Source organism: Arachis duranensis, chromosome 3, assembly GCF_000817695.3.
Source record: "Arachis duranensis cultivar V14167 chromosome 3, aradu.V14167.gnm2.J7QH, whole genome shotgun sequence".
In the NCBI taxonomy this organism is placed as follows: Eukaryota; Viridiplantae; Streptophyta; class Magnoliopsida; order Fabales; family Fabaceae; genus Arachis; species Arachis duranensis.
In genome coordinates, this window is record NC_029774.3 from 25,061,337 (window position 1) to 25,077,446 (window position 16,110).

The window sequence follows — 16,110 nt, forward strand, 5'->3', positions numbered from 1 at the left end:
CATGAATGTGACTGAAAATTTTTAGAATGAGTGAGTGTGTGAATGAATGGAAGCTCCACTAGCTTATTGAAATTAATCCTATTTATAGAGAAAAAATCTTAAACTAATTGATATAACCTTGGACTTCAAGTAAACTTGTACTTCAAGTAGTCTTGCACTTCAAGCAAATTTGGACTTCAAGTAGTCTTGAACCTCAAGTAGTCTTGGACCACTACAAAAAGAAGGTTGAATACTGTCGGAATTATCGTCAAATTTAGCGGCACCCTTTACGATTGGATTTAGTGTTATTTTTGCGTCGGATACAGGCTATATTTAGTTTTCTGAATTGTTTACCGTCGGATTTAATGTTCCAATTATAAATCTGACGGTAAGAAGTGGCGCGAAATAAATCTTTTTGGCGCTAAAAATACTGGAGTTCTATCGTCAGATTTTGCCGATGATAACTCACTTTAGTGAAACATTGCGTTTAAACAATTTTCTGTTGGACATTTTCGCCGGTAATATTGGGATTAACTTCAAACGCGAATCCCACTCCCTCACTTCTCTAAACTCACTCTCTCTTTTCTCTCTTCTCTCATGGTCTCTCCATGCCGCTAAAGCTGCCGGCATCGCTGCCATCCACTTGGGACTCCGCTGCCGCTGTTGCCGCTAGATGTTCTCGACGCTGGAGTTGTCGGTCACTGCTGGAGCTATTGGGAGCGCCGCTGCTGTTCGCATCCGTTGTCACTGACATCAACGATAGTGGCATTGTCGCCGTCACTGCTGTCTCCTATTACGTTCAATCGATACCGCCTGCTTGCTAACTATATTCTCCGTCGGACAAAAAAAATCCGATAGTATTCTGTTACCGGTGAGATTTATTCCGTCAGATAGATACCAACACAAAATTCGACGGCAACAGGTATACTGTTGGATTTCATTCGATTTTTCAATGGTAAATCCGACGATAATTATGATTTTTCTTGTAGTGGACCTCAAGCAAACTTGGACTCTAAGTAGTCTTAAACCTCAAGTAAATTTGGGTACCAAGTATAAGATAATTTGACCATCAAGCTTAATCCATTCTTATTTTCTTCAACCGTAGTGTACTTCATGCATATATGATCTTCGACTTTGACTGACAATTCTTTTTTATGTCGATCATTTGTGCCAAATTTTTTGCACAGCACCAGGATTCAAACATTTCTTCTACTTCTTGTTTTAAATTTATTTGAAGTTTATGTTTAATGCTGTTTCCACTCATAGATTTGGAAAGAACTTGTTTGTAAGATTTTGCTTAGTCAATATATAACACAAAATTCACATTTCTTTTTTATTGCTCACTAAGTTTAATTTTCGACGTTTATAGTCCATAAGTCTCAAGATCGAACTCTCTTAAAAGAAGAGTGAAACTCCGGTGTTTCGATGTAGAATATGTTTGTACTTGAATTTTCTCTCACCACTAGGGTCGAGATTTAGAACAAATATATCTATAAAAAAAAAAAAAACTTAATACAAATTTCATTCATACCTGACTTAAAACAGTACAGAAGGTTACACAAAGCATGTCTATGTACACCCCATCAGCGACGGTTGCACTTAAGAATAGAGAGTAATACTAATTAAATAATTGGATACGTGACATTATTGGCAATTCCACATAACCCTTCCTTAGCATGTACCTCTCTCTTCATCCTTATGTACCCTTTTTCTCCCCAGTCAGTACCCCATGAATTTTTTACTATCCAATACTTGGTACCATCCTTATCTTTACCATAACCAACTACCGTAGCAGTATGGTCTGGCTCAGTTTCACATATTCCAGTGAAAATCCCACTAGAATAAAATTGAAAATAATACCCACTAGCTTGAAGATAAACCGACACTGGTTGTTTTGCCACAGCTTTGAGGAGTGCCTTTTCGTTATTAGAAGGAACCTTCTCGAACCCTTTAATCTTAGCTACATTATGTATTGTTTCCTTCTCATTAGCCTTACATGGCTTCTCAACTTGTTTGTATGGGTAGTCTGATTCACTTGATATTCCTCCATTCTTTGCAATGAATGTATACGCATCTTCCATATAACCACCATAGCATCCTTCACCGTCGCCTCTTACGCAATCTACTAGTTCTTGCACTGAGAGAGACACTAGTTTACCTGTACTTATTTTGTGGATTCCTTCAACTGCAGCTACAGATGAAAATGCCCACCAACTACCTGTTTACAAGAAGAATATTAGCATCACTATTTTATACTATATAAATATACTAATAACAAAATGTTATCTTATTAAAATAAAAAGACTAATGCAGTAATGCTAGACAATGAACTTTATTGCTAATATTATTAGTCTTGGTGGATGAAATAGTTGGTCCCATCCCTATTTTTTATCAGTTAAACATCTTGTTTATTTTAATTTTAATTTTGATATTATGATAATAAACAAAATTGTACATAATCAATTAATTAAATTCATGTATTTAGATAAATTTAAAAAAATTAATTATTTTTATTAATATATCAATACATAATTTATTATATATGTAAAATTCTTATATATGAATAAAATAAATATTTTGTATACCGAATACATGTAATACAATAAATTTGCATATTTAAATATTGAGTAATGCTAGAGAACCAAAAGGGTATTAGCCAAAAATTAGCAAAATACCTTTGGGTGAATCCAAAATTTCTACGAGTTAATATATATAGATGTTTCTTCTGCTAAGTATCAGGATGTTTTTTTTATACAAAATGGAGGTTCTTTTATATATTTTTCGAATTTTTTTGTATTACAAATGTGAATGTCTCTATTTTTTTAAAATTTTATAATTTTTTTTAAATTATAACTGGATATTTCTTTTGTTAAATATTAGGATGTTTTTTTTTCATATTAAATGAATGTTTTTTTATATTCATGTAATTGTTTAAAAATTCTTTTTGACTAAGATCAAGTGTGTAATTTGCAGTCAACACCCTTCTCTTCAACCACCCGTTCAGCCTTTTAAAACCACATCCGAAATCAAATCCCCACCCCAACCGAGAGCCCCCCTCCTCTGTCCGTCCACCTCCCTTCATCTTTTATACTTCTTCTTTTGTTTAGTCCAACAAAAAAAAGAAACAGAAACAAAAAAAAAGAAAAATTTAGCATTATTTTTTATTTTCTTTTATTTAAATTTCTACAGCTTTTTCTTGGATGATGCGGTGTTTGGGGGCACACAGTTGCAGTGCTGGCAGTAAGTTCTATAGGCTCTGCGGTAGAGATTTGGACGAGATGATAACCAGCACCTTGCAGCACATACTCCGTTACAGAGGAGTGGGTTCCAGTGAAGAGGCAGAAACAGCCTGAGAGAGAGAGGAATTTGTGTGTGTGATTTTTGGATGTGAGTAGGTTAATATAAGAAAGAAGAGGAAGATTTTAATAGTTTTAATTAAATTTTAATTAAGTTTTAAATTTTGAATTTAAAAAATTTAAAATTAATTAATTATTAATATAAATTAATGTGATTTTGTTTAGTTTTTTACTAGTAACTTTTACTTCCATATATTTTTCCACGTATATATCACTATGCCAAATTTTATTGGTCTTTCTATTGCCAAATTATTAGTAGTAGATAAATTCTATGAAATATTTTATATTTTATTCATTAAAATTTTGTTAATGTGCATCATTAAAATTATTATTAGTAAATTTTTTAAAATTTTATTTTAATAAATATAAAATAATTAAAAATTTATTACGTTTTAAACATTTTTAATAAAAAACTTTTCAATTAATAATCTTAACCTATATAATATTAGCTAAATCCATTTTATTATCATCATTATTATCCTTATGAGTTTGTGACTCTTAATCGCTTAAAACTATAATCTGAGTTGAGTTTATGAAGTAACTATGTCCTATAATAAAATAATCCCCCATGAACTACACATGATGATTTATTATTATTATAATTATTATTCTACATACCACATGTGCCTTGGTCCTTGATTGGTGTAACAACTCCTCTTTTCCTCCAGTCCACGGTTTCTGGAATGTCAGTTACATTCTCATGCCGGAACGGCGTCGTTTGCCAATGACTCTTGGGAAGGCCATTAAGAGAAGCCTTGAACTCTTCAACGCTTAGGTCCGCAAATCTGTTAACACTAAGCTTGAAACTTTTGTCCCCAGCCGCATTGAAGGACTCAATGAACTCAACATTGTTCTTGAATATTCGGAACCTTCTTTCTTTCTCTTCACCATCCTTATACACTTTTCCATATTCTTCCATCCATTTCTCATGTCTCTCTCTTGTGCATGTAGACTCAAATAGCCTGCGTGACATTGTTACTTGAGAGTTCCATAAAGTGAGAATGAGAAAGAAAAGAATTATTATTTGGTGAAATTGGATAAACGAAGTAGTAGTCATCATCGTCATGATGATTGCACACTAATTTTGTTTTTAAGTGTATGTGTGATTATGTAGAAATGAAAGAAGAAACTTTTATATGCATTGCATCGAAGGCATGCAATAACTCGTATATATGCAATTCTTTTGGAGTGGAAATAAAAGGCAATTAGGATATATACTGTAGTGCATGAAATAGTGGTCTCCACCACTTCCATCTTTGGATAATATTATATTAGCACTATTGTTCTTTGATGGAAGATTCCTTTTCTATCTAATTGATTTTTTATTTATTAGATATGCAGTGCTGTATGTTGATTATATATATATCATGGTCCCTGCTTTAATTTTATTCGAACCTTATTGGATGAGTTGCTTGCAATGCAAGTTTCATATCTTTTAAGGATAAAATTTCTAAAAAGTTTATTTCAAAGATGTAAACCTTATAATACCTTAAATTGTTTCGAGTCTAATTTTTGTTCCTAGTTTGATTTCAGCTCTCTTTTGTTCTATTTGATCTACATCTTATGTCTTTTTTTTTTTTACCAAAACAAAAACGCACTTTATAAAATTATTTTAATTTTAAGAAAAAGATTCATATTATTACTATTATTTTGATAATATTATTTTTGGATAAAATGTTATTTTAGTCTCTAACATTTGGATTAAGTCCTAATTGAATCTCTAATATTTTAAACATTTTATTTTAATCCTAAAAAGTTTTAATGTCCTATTTCAGTTCCAAAAAAATTCAAACATGTTCAAGATTGTCTCACCGTTAAATTTAACCTGAACAATTAATATATTGAAGAGTCAATAATATTTGATTTCAGTACATAAATAAATTCGAATCACCAACATAAAAGTTTTTTCTTTAATTCTAAAACGCTGATGATTGATTAATAGAATTTAGGATTTCTTTTATAAGAAGAAAATCAAGAAGAAAAAGTGTTACAAAAAGATTTTAGTTATACTTTTCTAACACACAAAGATATAACTTAATAATGATGTTATTAACGTTCACGTACGTCATTCATTCCGTTAACTATTCGTATTAAATTTAACGGTAAAACAATATTAAATTCGTTTAAAATTTTTTAAAACAGAAATATGACTGTTGAGATGTTAGAGACCAAATAATTAGAATTTGATCTAAATGTTAGAAACTAAAATAATATTTTATTTTATTATTTTTTTTATAAATTCATACAAAATACAATAAAAAAATGTATAGGGTAACAATACTATTTTTCTATTAAAATAATATTTAATAAAATTGAGAAAATGAGCTCTATTTAATAAGAAACTAGTTAGTAAAATAATAATTCATATTTTTTGGTAGTTAAGAGTTGATGTTACCTAATAATTTTTCCAAATGGAAAAGTTGATGGTATACTCTCTCTGTCGTAGTCCATAATTTTTTTTTTATTTTTTGTTGGAGATTTATTTTAAGTTATTCCTGAGTTTTTTTAAATTATTTTAACTTTTAATCATTATTTGATTTATATATTTTTTTAAATAGGAATATAGAGACATAGACATTAAAATTATAGACACAAATTATAATATTAGTGTATTTATATTATATTTGGTAAAACATTGAACAAGATACAATAAAATTAGAAAAAATCTATATTATTTCTATAATAAATTTTTTTAAAAACAAAAAATTAGCCACTATTATTGTTACTACTATTTATCATCTTTACTATCACGATTTATCATCACATACAATTCACTATAAATTAGTTAGCAAAAATTTCACAAGAATTAACAAGAATATTTATTTTTCAAAAGGAAAAAGAAAAGTAAAAAGAGAGGAGAAGGCAACAAAAGAATACATCTGTCAAAGGAGAAAAATCGAAGTAAAGAAAGAGGCGACAGTTGCAGATCTAAATGAGGAGGAGACTTAGGCGCCGTAAAGAAGGGGAGAGGCAATAGCTACAAATCTGGATCGGATAAAGAAGGAGACGCAGCGACGATAGCGATCTGGACAAAAAGAAGATGCAACAGTAATGACAATTCTAGACGAAGGAAGAGATACAGCAGCGACAGTAGTGATAGAAAAAACAATTATTAAGAGAGAGGTTAGTGGCAAAAAAAATGAAGAAAGAAAAAAAAAGATGGAGAGCATTTCAATGGATGGAAAAAGAAATAAAAAGAAATTAGGGTTAGAGATAAAATTGTTATTTTAAAAATTAATAAGGCATAAAAGTATAAAAATTTGTGTTTAATTAATTGTATTTCTGTGTTTTAATATTTTTAAATGATACTAAATACATATATTTTATGTATATTTATGTACTAATATATTTATAAAAAATTTATATCTCAATAAACAATAAATATATATTAGCATATCCATGTCCTGGGTTTTTAAAACCAAATCTTACCTCATGTATATGTTATTATTTGAGTGGCTAACTCTTGTTATTCGAAAGGTTGATTTGTTATAAAAAAAAATATTTAATAATTTTTTAATATTTTTTTAATACAAAATAGTAACGTGGTTTTGTGGTAGTGAGGTGGGCTCCCAGTGTATGTGGCAGTGGGGTGGTGGGTAGCAGAGAAGCGAAACTTTGATGATTCACGGTGGAATAATAGAAAATTTACATCACGTTTGACGTAGGTGTATCTGTGTCCAGGTGATTCATGATCTATTACTTGGATATATATTGAGATTACATATATGAATAATAATTTATTCTTCATTTAGTTTTATAATTTTAAGTTTGGTAATTGCTATGATATCTAAAAGTGTTTGCCTAACTTATTAAAAAGGATTAAAAATTAATATTTAATTTTAAAAATATAAAAATAAATAATTATTAAATATTTAAAATTATCATAAAAAATAAATTAGACAAAAATTAGACACTAAATTATAAACACCATAACCTTTAAGTTTTAACCGACTTTCGCACAAAATAAATTAAAGTAGATCTCAATATCAACCATTCGTTAAAAAGGTAATGGCTCAAGCACCATGCTGGTCCTTCCGTCCTTCTGCCATATTAAAGTTCTGTCCACCCTAGTTAATCTATGGAAACAGAAAAGAAAAAGTTTAGTAGATCACTTCACCACAATAAAGCGCTTTTTTCTTTCTTTTAACGAAATTTTTTTGATTAAAAATTAATTTATTTGGATTAAAATTTTATTTAATAATTTAATATTAATTAATAATTTATTGCAGGCATAAATGAGTTTTGAATCTCAACATTTATTTAAATAAATTAGTAAAATAACTATTAAAATAATTTAAATCGTTTATAAAATTTTAAACAATATTTAAAAATATAAAATAAAGTATATTATTAGATTATTAGACTAAAAAAATTGGCTTAACAACTAAATTACAACAAAAAATAATAAATTTTGATAATTTTTTAATATTTTTTTAAAATTCTTTTTTATTCACTTTGACTTTTTGTCTTTTATGTTTTATCACGAGTTCTTGGATAAAGTACTATTTTAGTTTTCAACGGTTGGGCCAAATTTTAATTTGATCTCTAATATTTTAAATATCTTATTTCTGTCCTAAAAAATTTTAAACTGGTTAAATGTAAGTGACATCAATGTTAATAACGTTACTAGTTAAGTCATATTTTTTTCTATGTGTTAGAAAATATAAACAAAACCTTCTTATAACACTTATTTTCCTTAAATTTTTTTATACAAAACTCCAAATCCTAACAATCAAGTATCAATGCTTTAAAATAAAAAAAAATTATATTAATGTTCGTTGGTAGATCGATTTTACTTACATACTGAAATTGAATATTATTAGCTCTTTAATATGTAAATTTTTTTATGTCAAATTTAATGATGGGATAATATTAAACTTATTTAAAATTTTTTTTTTGGAATTAAAATAAAACGTACGAAAGTTTTTAGAATTAAAATAAAACGTTTAAAACGTTAGAGACTAAATTAAAATTTAGCATAAATATTGAGACCAAAATAATATTTCACCTGTAATCTTTTTTTCCGGGTCATTTGGGCTTTAACTAACCTACGACTATGGTGGGTCAACAATGTTGTGGATGTATAGCATGTTAAGAAAAATAATGTATTTCACAAAAGAAAAAAAAAAGCCGTGTGTTTACCTTTTAGTGTTCACACCTATAAATCTAAAAAGATTCTCCCAAAGTTGTTTTACATGCTTTTTCTATTATTTATTATTTATTATTATCACTATTATTATTGGTCTACTAAAATAAAAGTGAGTTTGTTAGAAATAGTGTTAATCTGAAGTAGGAATAGTAATGAGATCGGTAGGGACAGATTTTTGCTCTCTTCGATCTGTCTTACCTTACAATAATCTACATAAAATTTATTTCACTCTTATCTACAAGTAGTAAAAAATTAAATCATAATCCGTCCCATTTCTATTCATCTCTATAATTATTAAAATTTAATAAATTAAATTAAATTTTAAAATTTATATAACCATCATCACATATATAATATAAATTAAAATAAAAATTTAAATATGATACAATATTATTAATTATTTTACTAATTATTTTACATATATTACACATATTATATATTAAAATTATATGTATTATATATATATATCGAAGCGGATATTACTTAAATCCAACCTTATTCCGCCCCACTTCGTCCAAAAATCCGTCTCAATAAAAATCCGCTTTGGTGCGGAGTGAGTAATTACTCGCCCGAACAGGTAAAGATAGGATAGATAAATGCATATTCGAATGATGTTGTCATTCCTAATCTTAAGGCTTGTGGTGGGTGCACCCCATGAAATTGAAGCTTTTGCCATTATTGAACATTGATTAGAAGATGAATGAAACAAAGAAAAAAGAAATAAATACATGATCAGCATTATTATTTAGAATATAACCAAAATAGATAAATAGATAAATGTTTTTTTATGGAATGAAATCTTACTACAATGTGCTTAGTTCTTAAGTGTAAAATAAGATTTTTTTCTTTCAAAAAATGATTGCACTCAAGTTGTCACAAAACATAGGGATACTATTGACTTACAATTTGTAATATGCAAGTTGCGTTTTAAACCAAGTCAATTGAGAACAAAAGGAAGTTAAGATATATTCGGTCTTAGCTGTTGACAGAGCAACAACAATTTGCTTATGGCTTGACCACACATTCAAGGATTTGTCCATGAAAGTAATAACTCCCTTGAAATACTGCTTCTATTCATACGATTTTTGTAAAATCTACATCACAATATCCAACTCATTTTTTTGAAATTGGATCAACTCTTCCTCCAATTCCTTTATCCAAGAGGGATCTTCAATGATGAATTCATGTGGTTGGTTCTTCAAGAACTTTCATTCTTGATTTTGGTGAGGTGATCTCAGGTTGAGTATGAACATGATCAGTTCCATTGAGATTTTCAGAAATCTCTGTATCAGGAGGAGACAAAACAAAATCGTCACTTAGATTCTGGTCTGTAGAATTATGAACAGCATCTTTTATTGTAGGTTCAGATTTGTCTTTTCCTTAAATTCTATTTGAATTTTGTGCAATCTTAGTTCCTGCATCAATTTTCTCAACAACACTTGAGATGGAGTTAGAATCACAAAAAAATGATATGTATGAACTCCTCAATTATTATGTGTTCCTTGATGTAAACTCTATAAGCTTTACTAGTAGTTGAATATCCAACAAAGACACCTTCATAAGATTTTGAATCAATTTTTTTAATATTATCTTTAGTGTTTAGCACAAAATATTTGCATCCAAAGTATGAAAATACTTAAGATTGGGTGGTACTCCTTTTCAAAGCTCATATGATGTTTTCTTTAAAACTTTTCTAATGATGATTTGGTTCAAAATATAGCTTCAATCCAAAAGAATTTTAGAATTTTATTTTCACAACATAGCCCTAGTCATTTCTTGAAGGCCTCTATTTCTCCTTTCAACAACTCTATTTTATTAAGGTATTCTAGGACATAAAAAATTATATGAAATACCGAATTCATCAAAGTGTTGATTTCCAAACTCATTTTCATGATCACTTTTTAAGGAAATAAATTTCAAAAAAATATTTTGGATCTTTTTGCATAAAGTTGAAAAATCAAGAAAGACATCATTCTTATGAGCTAAGAAAAGAATTCATCCAAACTTAGTATAGTCATCCAACACCACTAAGCTATAGTGTTTATCACCAAGACTTTGAGTCCTTATAGGACCAAAAAGATCAATATGTAGCATTTTCACTGTTCTTTTGGTTGAGATGTCATCCTTGAATTTGAAAGAATTTTTAGCTTGTTTATCCAATTGACAATCATCACAAGTGATGTCTTTGTCAAATTTTATTTTAGGAAGACCTCTAACCACATTCTTTTTCACAAGCTTAGAAATTTAAAACATGTTTGCATGTCCCAATTTCTTGTGTCATAACCATTTTTTCAGATTCCACATAAGTAAAACAAGCTACATTTTGTTCTTTTTAGTTCCTCTAAGGTTAGTCCATACACATTCTTGCATATTTTAACTTCAAACAAAATTTTACTAGATTTTTTACACACAACCAAGCATTCCAATTTCTTGAGAATAGTCAAACAACATAAATCACACAATTAGCTAATGTCTAGAAGATTGTGTTTCAACCCATGATCTCAAAATTCAACATCAATAAAAGTTGAAAAATTCTTACTAACCTTACCTACAGCCACAAATTTTCATTGTCACCGAAAGTCACAAAATTTCTATCGTATATATCAAGTTTGATGAAGAAAGTGTACTTTTCGGTCATGTGCCTAGAACATCCCATATTCAAGTATCACATGTCTTTCTTCTTCTTAGATGCTAAGCAAAACTGCACAAATCTTTTAGATATCTAAACTAATTTGGATCCTTTGAAGTTAGGTATACAAATCTTAGGTATACCAATCTTAGGTATACAAATCTTATGCTAATCTTTGCAACATGCTCACACAAATCTTAGGTATACAAATCTTTTCTTCTTAATGCTTTATTGATAAAAGATGTAACTTAGACCAGAGTTATTTGAAGCAGGTTCAGATTTTGAATAAGATGCATTCTTATCAAAATATGATTTTTCAAAGTCCGCATCAATGTGAGATTAATATCCAAGACTAAATTTATCAAATGATGAATTTATTTTGAAGATGATGCTGTGAATTTCGCAAGTGATTTTTTTCAAAAGTTGCATCATTTTTGTTACATACCCTAAACCTGATTTTTCAAATAACAGTCTTTGATTAGCAAGTAATTTGTCCAAGTTTCTTGAACTATATACAAATTTTGCTAAATCATTATTTAACCTTTTGATCATTTTATTTAATCTTTATTTTCAGCAACAAGTTCTTGAGAAGGATCAATAATGTGCTTTCTATTGAACTTTTCAATTTCAAATTTCAATAATCTATTTTCTTCAATGAAATCAAAAGCACATTTGGTCTTTTTCACCTTTTCTTTCAAACACTCATTTTCAGCATTCAAAACTTCATTTTCAGATTTACATGTGTTGTATTTATTCAGCAATGTTTCAGAAAGGTGAGTGAGATCATCAATAGTCACATGCAAATCATCAAGAGATAAGTCATAGTAATTTACCTCTTCTTGTTGATCTTCATCAATTATGAAACAGATTTGTGCTCTATCTACGGAGGCTTCTTCCTCATCTGAGTCAATCTTGAGATCCTTCCAAGAAATCATAAGTCCTTTTCTTTTTGGTTTCTTTGAGTTGTCACCTCTGCTTCTTCCTTTGAGTTTTATCATCCTTCTAAGTTTTCTAGCAAAACATACAAACTTGTAATCTCATAAATAGTCACTAGATTCATCATTCAATGATTCAGTGCAAGATTTAAAAGCCACTTCTTTCTCTTTTTTTTGTATCATCATTATTATTATTTTTATTTCATATGCTAGTAACTTTTCTCTCAATTCATTACAGGTCATTTGACTTTCCACTCTCTTGTCAAGATTCTCAAGATTTTTCTCACTAGCATCTGTTCGGAATGAGTAATCCCCATAGCGTCCAAGCTATTAATGATGGTAAAGAATCTCTCGAACATGTCATCAATTGATTCTCCTTCCTTCATAGAGAATATCTCATACTCTTTGCTCAGCATGTCACTTCTTGTTTCTTTTGTGTGGTGCCTTCATGTGTGACTTGGAGTTTATCTCAAATTTTCTCTACTGTTTTGCATCTTGAAACCTTCAGGTATTCATTGAAGCTGGTTGCACAGTTCAGCATGTTGACAACCTTGACATTTAGTTTTACCTCCTTTTTCTTTTTTTTTTTTCATCTTCATTCCCTTCTGCTCAATAGTTGTAGTTTTTCCCATTGAAGAATGGAGGTCTGTTGTTGGACTGTTCTTCTGTTAGAGTATAAGCCACTGTGTTGAAATCCATGTTGTCCGCCATCAGGATCTTTCCTCTAAGCTGTGAAACTTGATCTCTTTGAGACCAAGTTCTGATACCAATTGATGGTAATCAGTGGCTAAGAGAAGGGGGGAGGGGTTGAATCTTAGCCACTTTTTCACTGAATATTAATTCTTGAAACTTCAGGAGATATTTCTATTTTTGTCTCGTAGTGAGTTGAGAGACACTTTTGTTTTTGTCTCCAGATCACCAGAAACTGAGAAAGGAGTAGGAAAGAAGAAGTAACATCAGATATATCTTGGTTCAGCTACTAGGTGCAATGTAACCTACATCCAGTCTCCATCACAACAATGATAGAATTTCACTATGTTTTCACAACATTACATTCACCAATTTTTTCCTAGGAACTATCCATTCCTATCTGGGACAAATCCAGATTCTAACCCCATCCTGAACTTGACTAGACCTCAATCTAGCTTTCAACCGCAAAGTGCTAACCCAACTTGTAAGGGACTATGACTCACACTAGCTTTCAACTGCAAAGTGCTAACCTAACTTTCAAGGGGATCCCTTCGAGATCATGACAACAAAACAGAAATACATTCAAAGGATTTTTGAGATAACTATGATTTTTTCTTTAACTTTCAGCCTTTTTTCACTCATTGCCTTTTTCTTACAAAACCTCACATTTTGTCTTTTACCAATGAAATACAGACAAACTAAACTGAAAAAAAGAAATATTCAAACGTGTGCTCTCACTCCTTACCCAAATCCTTGGTCGTTCTCCCTTATTATAGAAGGGGAAGCTTTCAAGGTTGAAACTGGTTCAACCAACCCAACAACTTCTTCTCCAACATAGATTAAGTCACGGTTTGAACAAAAGAAAGAGAGAGGAAAAACCGAAACTATATGCATGTACCTCTCTCAACCTCTTTCATCCATTTTCTTCAATCTTGGCCATTGATCTTGACTTTGGCCCCAAGAATTGATTCTGACCATTGATGAGCTTCTGGCCTTGGACAGCTTTAAGCATTCCATTTTTGCTTCTATCTACTTAAGACTCATAGGCTATCTTTTTCTTTGATGCACAAAAACGAAAATGGACTTTTTACCAAGATAGATTTGCTTCCTGTTCGAAGTCGATCTCTTCCTTTCTTGGTAACAAAATCTTGAACCCTTTCTTCAAATCTTTTCTTCTGTGGATACAATCTTTTTCCCTCTATGTCTTTCATTTTTCTTTTTCTATGAAAGAGTGATTTGACTGAAGTAAAGAGAGAGAAGAGAGAAGAGAGAATAGCTTTCATATGAAGCTTGTGACCTTTGGTCATAACTCACTCTATGTGCATTCTATGTTCTTTTTCTCTTTCTTGAAAGATAATGTGATTTGATCGAAAGAGAGAGAAGAAAGAAAGAAAAAGACTTTTGGTAGAAATTTTTAATTACATTAAAATGAATTGAATTCTCACTTTCAGTATCCAAGAAATTAAATTAAATTGAATTGAAACTTGGGAAACATGCTACTTAAACCAAAGAAGTAGATAACCGAAGAGTGACTGGTTCAATACTAATTGGATTTGGTTTCTTCCTTTGGTCCCTTATACTTCGCTTTTGGGCACTTGAAGTAATGCCTTGCGATCACCATATGGGCTTCCTACAAGATTTTGGACCAGTTTGATTTTCTTCCCTTTTTAACATTCAACTACTTTATTTAAATCACTTTGGTATGGGCTGAACTTGTTTATTAATGGACTTATTAAATTGAGTCAATATAAAATTTAATTTTCTTTTTTCACACTAAACTAAATTCATCAAACAAATAATTGATAATATTTTAATAAATATTTAACTAACATTTTAGTAATGTTTGATCATCATATTTAATATTTTTAATATTTTTACCTTAAATACAAGTGTTCTCGAATAAACATGTCTGTAAGTTAGTAAATTTGTCTATAAGTCAGTAAATATTCCGTTGGTTTAGAAAATTAAAAATTTAATTTTAATTTACTGTTATTATAAAATTATTTTATTTGCACATCCAATTATATAATATTATATTAATAAAAATAACTCATTTTTATATTGATTATGTGAATAATTATAAAAAAAAACAATAATAACTATATAACTGAATAAAATATTTTACATTATTATCAACATATAAAAATTAAACTCAACAAATTAAATAGAAGTAGAAATTAAAATTTACGTAGAAGTTCAAGTTCTTACGGGGAAAAGTTCCTTCAAAAATAAAGTGCATATATTCATCAATACAATATCTGATTTTACATACATACTTAATTAAAAGTTAAAACTGACGATCATATCACTTGTTGATAATATGAAGAAATCATATTAAGCAGTGGGATAAGAGGCATCCATAGCAATGCCACACAACCCTTCAGTAGCATCTATTCCCTTCTTCATTCTTATGTAACCATCCTCGCCCCATTGTGTGCCCCATGAATTTTTTACTATCCAATACTCAGTACCATCATCATCTGCACCGTAACCAACTGCAGTAACACCATGGTCAAGTTGAGTCCCACATTCACCGGTGAAGACGCCACTCGAGTAGAATTGGAAAGCAGATCCACTAGCATCAATGGAAACAGAAACCGGTTGGTTCGCCACGGCTTGTTGAAGTGCGTGCTCGCTGTTTGCAGGCACCCGCTGGTACCCTTTTATCTGAGCTGCTGGAGAAGCCTCTTCACTTGTGTCACAAGTTTCATCAACTCCTTTGTAAGGGTAGTTTGACTCAGTGGTGATTCCACCATTTTTTATGATGAATTCAAAGCCATTTTCCATGAGACCTCCCTCGCAACCTTGATCCACGTTATCACAGTCCACAAGCTCTTGCTCTGAGAGGGACACAAGGTTGCCTGTAGTAATCTGGTGGATGCCTTCGGTTGCAGCAACGGTTGAAAATGCCCAACAACATCCTGAGTTTGTAAAAAGAATTTAATTAACAATTATCTTTAAGTATATATTAAGGTTCAGACACTAATTTCGACTATGGTGTAATTGATTGAACGATAAGTTTTTTGGTTTGAAAAATATAATTCTAGTTCTTAGCTAAAAAAAAAAAGCCTTTTAAGTAGAATTTTATATTTAGAAAAAAAAGGATATATATTTATATATCTTTGAATAACTGTATATAAAAATTGAAAACTACTTTTTTGTTGTATGCTCGTGGAACAGTTATATAAATTGTACTTTTATTTATAACAGTGTAAACACGTGCATCACATCAGTAAAATTAACTACTTTTTATATTGTATGAATAGTTCTTAAAAAGAATAGATATAATTACACAATTGTGTAAAACACCTTACACTCTTAATATCAAAATTAAACTCTTATAAAATAATATAAAAAATATTATATTCATAT

The 16,110-nt window shown here is 29.9% G+C and overlaps 2 protein-coding genes across 3 annotated transcripts in view; both read right to left on the reverse strand.

Annotated features, from left to right (window-relative positions):
• Positions 1 to 1,477: 1,477 nt before the first annotated feature.
• LOC107478014 (senescence-specific cysteine protease SAG39-like) lies at positions 1,478 to 4,459 on the reverse strand. Of its 2 annotated transcripts, XM_052258622.1 has the most exons (3): positions 3,954 to 4,459; positions 3,272 to 3,328; positions 1,478 to 2,197 (listed from the first exon to the last, which is right to left on the reverse strand). In XM_052258622.1, the coding sequence occupies exons 1-3, from the start codon at positions 4,399 to 4,401 to the stop codon at positions 1,602 to 1,604; spliced, it is 1,101 nt and encodes a 366-aa protein (XP_052114582.1). In that variant the 5' UTR covers positions 4,402 to 4,459; the 3' UTR covers positions 1,478 to 1,601. The 2 variants fall into 2 exon arrangements, with proteins under 2 accessions (XP_052114582.1, XP_015953598.1); XM_016098112.3 differs by lacking the exon at positions 3,272 to 3,328.
• Positions 4,460 to 15,072: 10,613 nt separating this feature from the next.
• The window catches only part of LOC107478229 (zingipain-2), a 2,612-nt gene continuing 1,574 nt past the window's right edge, over positions 15,073 to 16,110 (reverse strand). The window contains exon 2 of the mRNA XM_016098367.3: positions 15,073 to 15,659. Within this exon, the coding sequence (XP_015953853.1) occupies positions 15,073 to 15,659 (587 nt within the window). The remainder of the gene's footprint in view (positions 15,660 to 16,110) is intronic.

Coding starts and splice junctions, on each gene's coding strand:
- LOC107478014 (XM_052258622.1), bottom strand. CDS start 4,401: ATGACGATGATGACTACTACTTCGTTTATCCAATTTCACCAAATAATA. Junction 3,329..3,953: donor CAAGGACCAAGGCACATGTG/GTATGTAGAATA, acceptor TCTCTCTCTCAG/GCTGTTTCTGCCTCTTCACT. Junction 2,198..3,271: donor AACGGAGTATGTGCTGCAAG/GTGCTGGTTATC, acceptor TCTTGTAAACAG/GTAGTTGGTGGGCATTTTCA.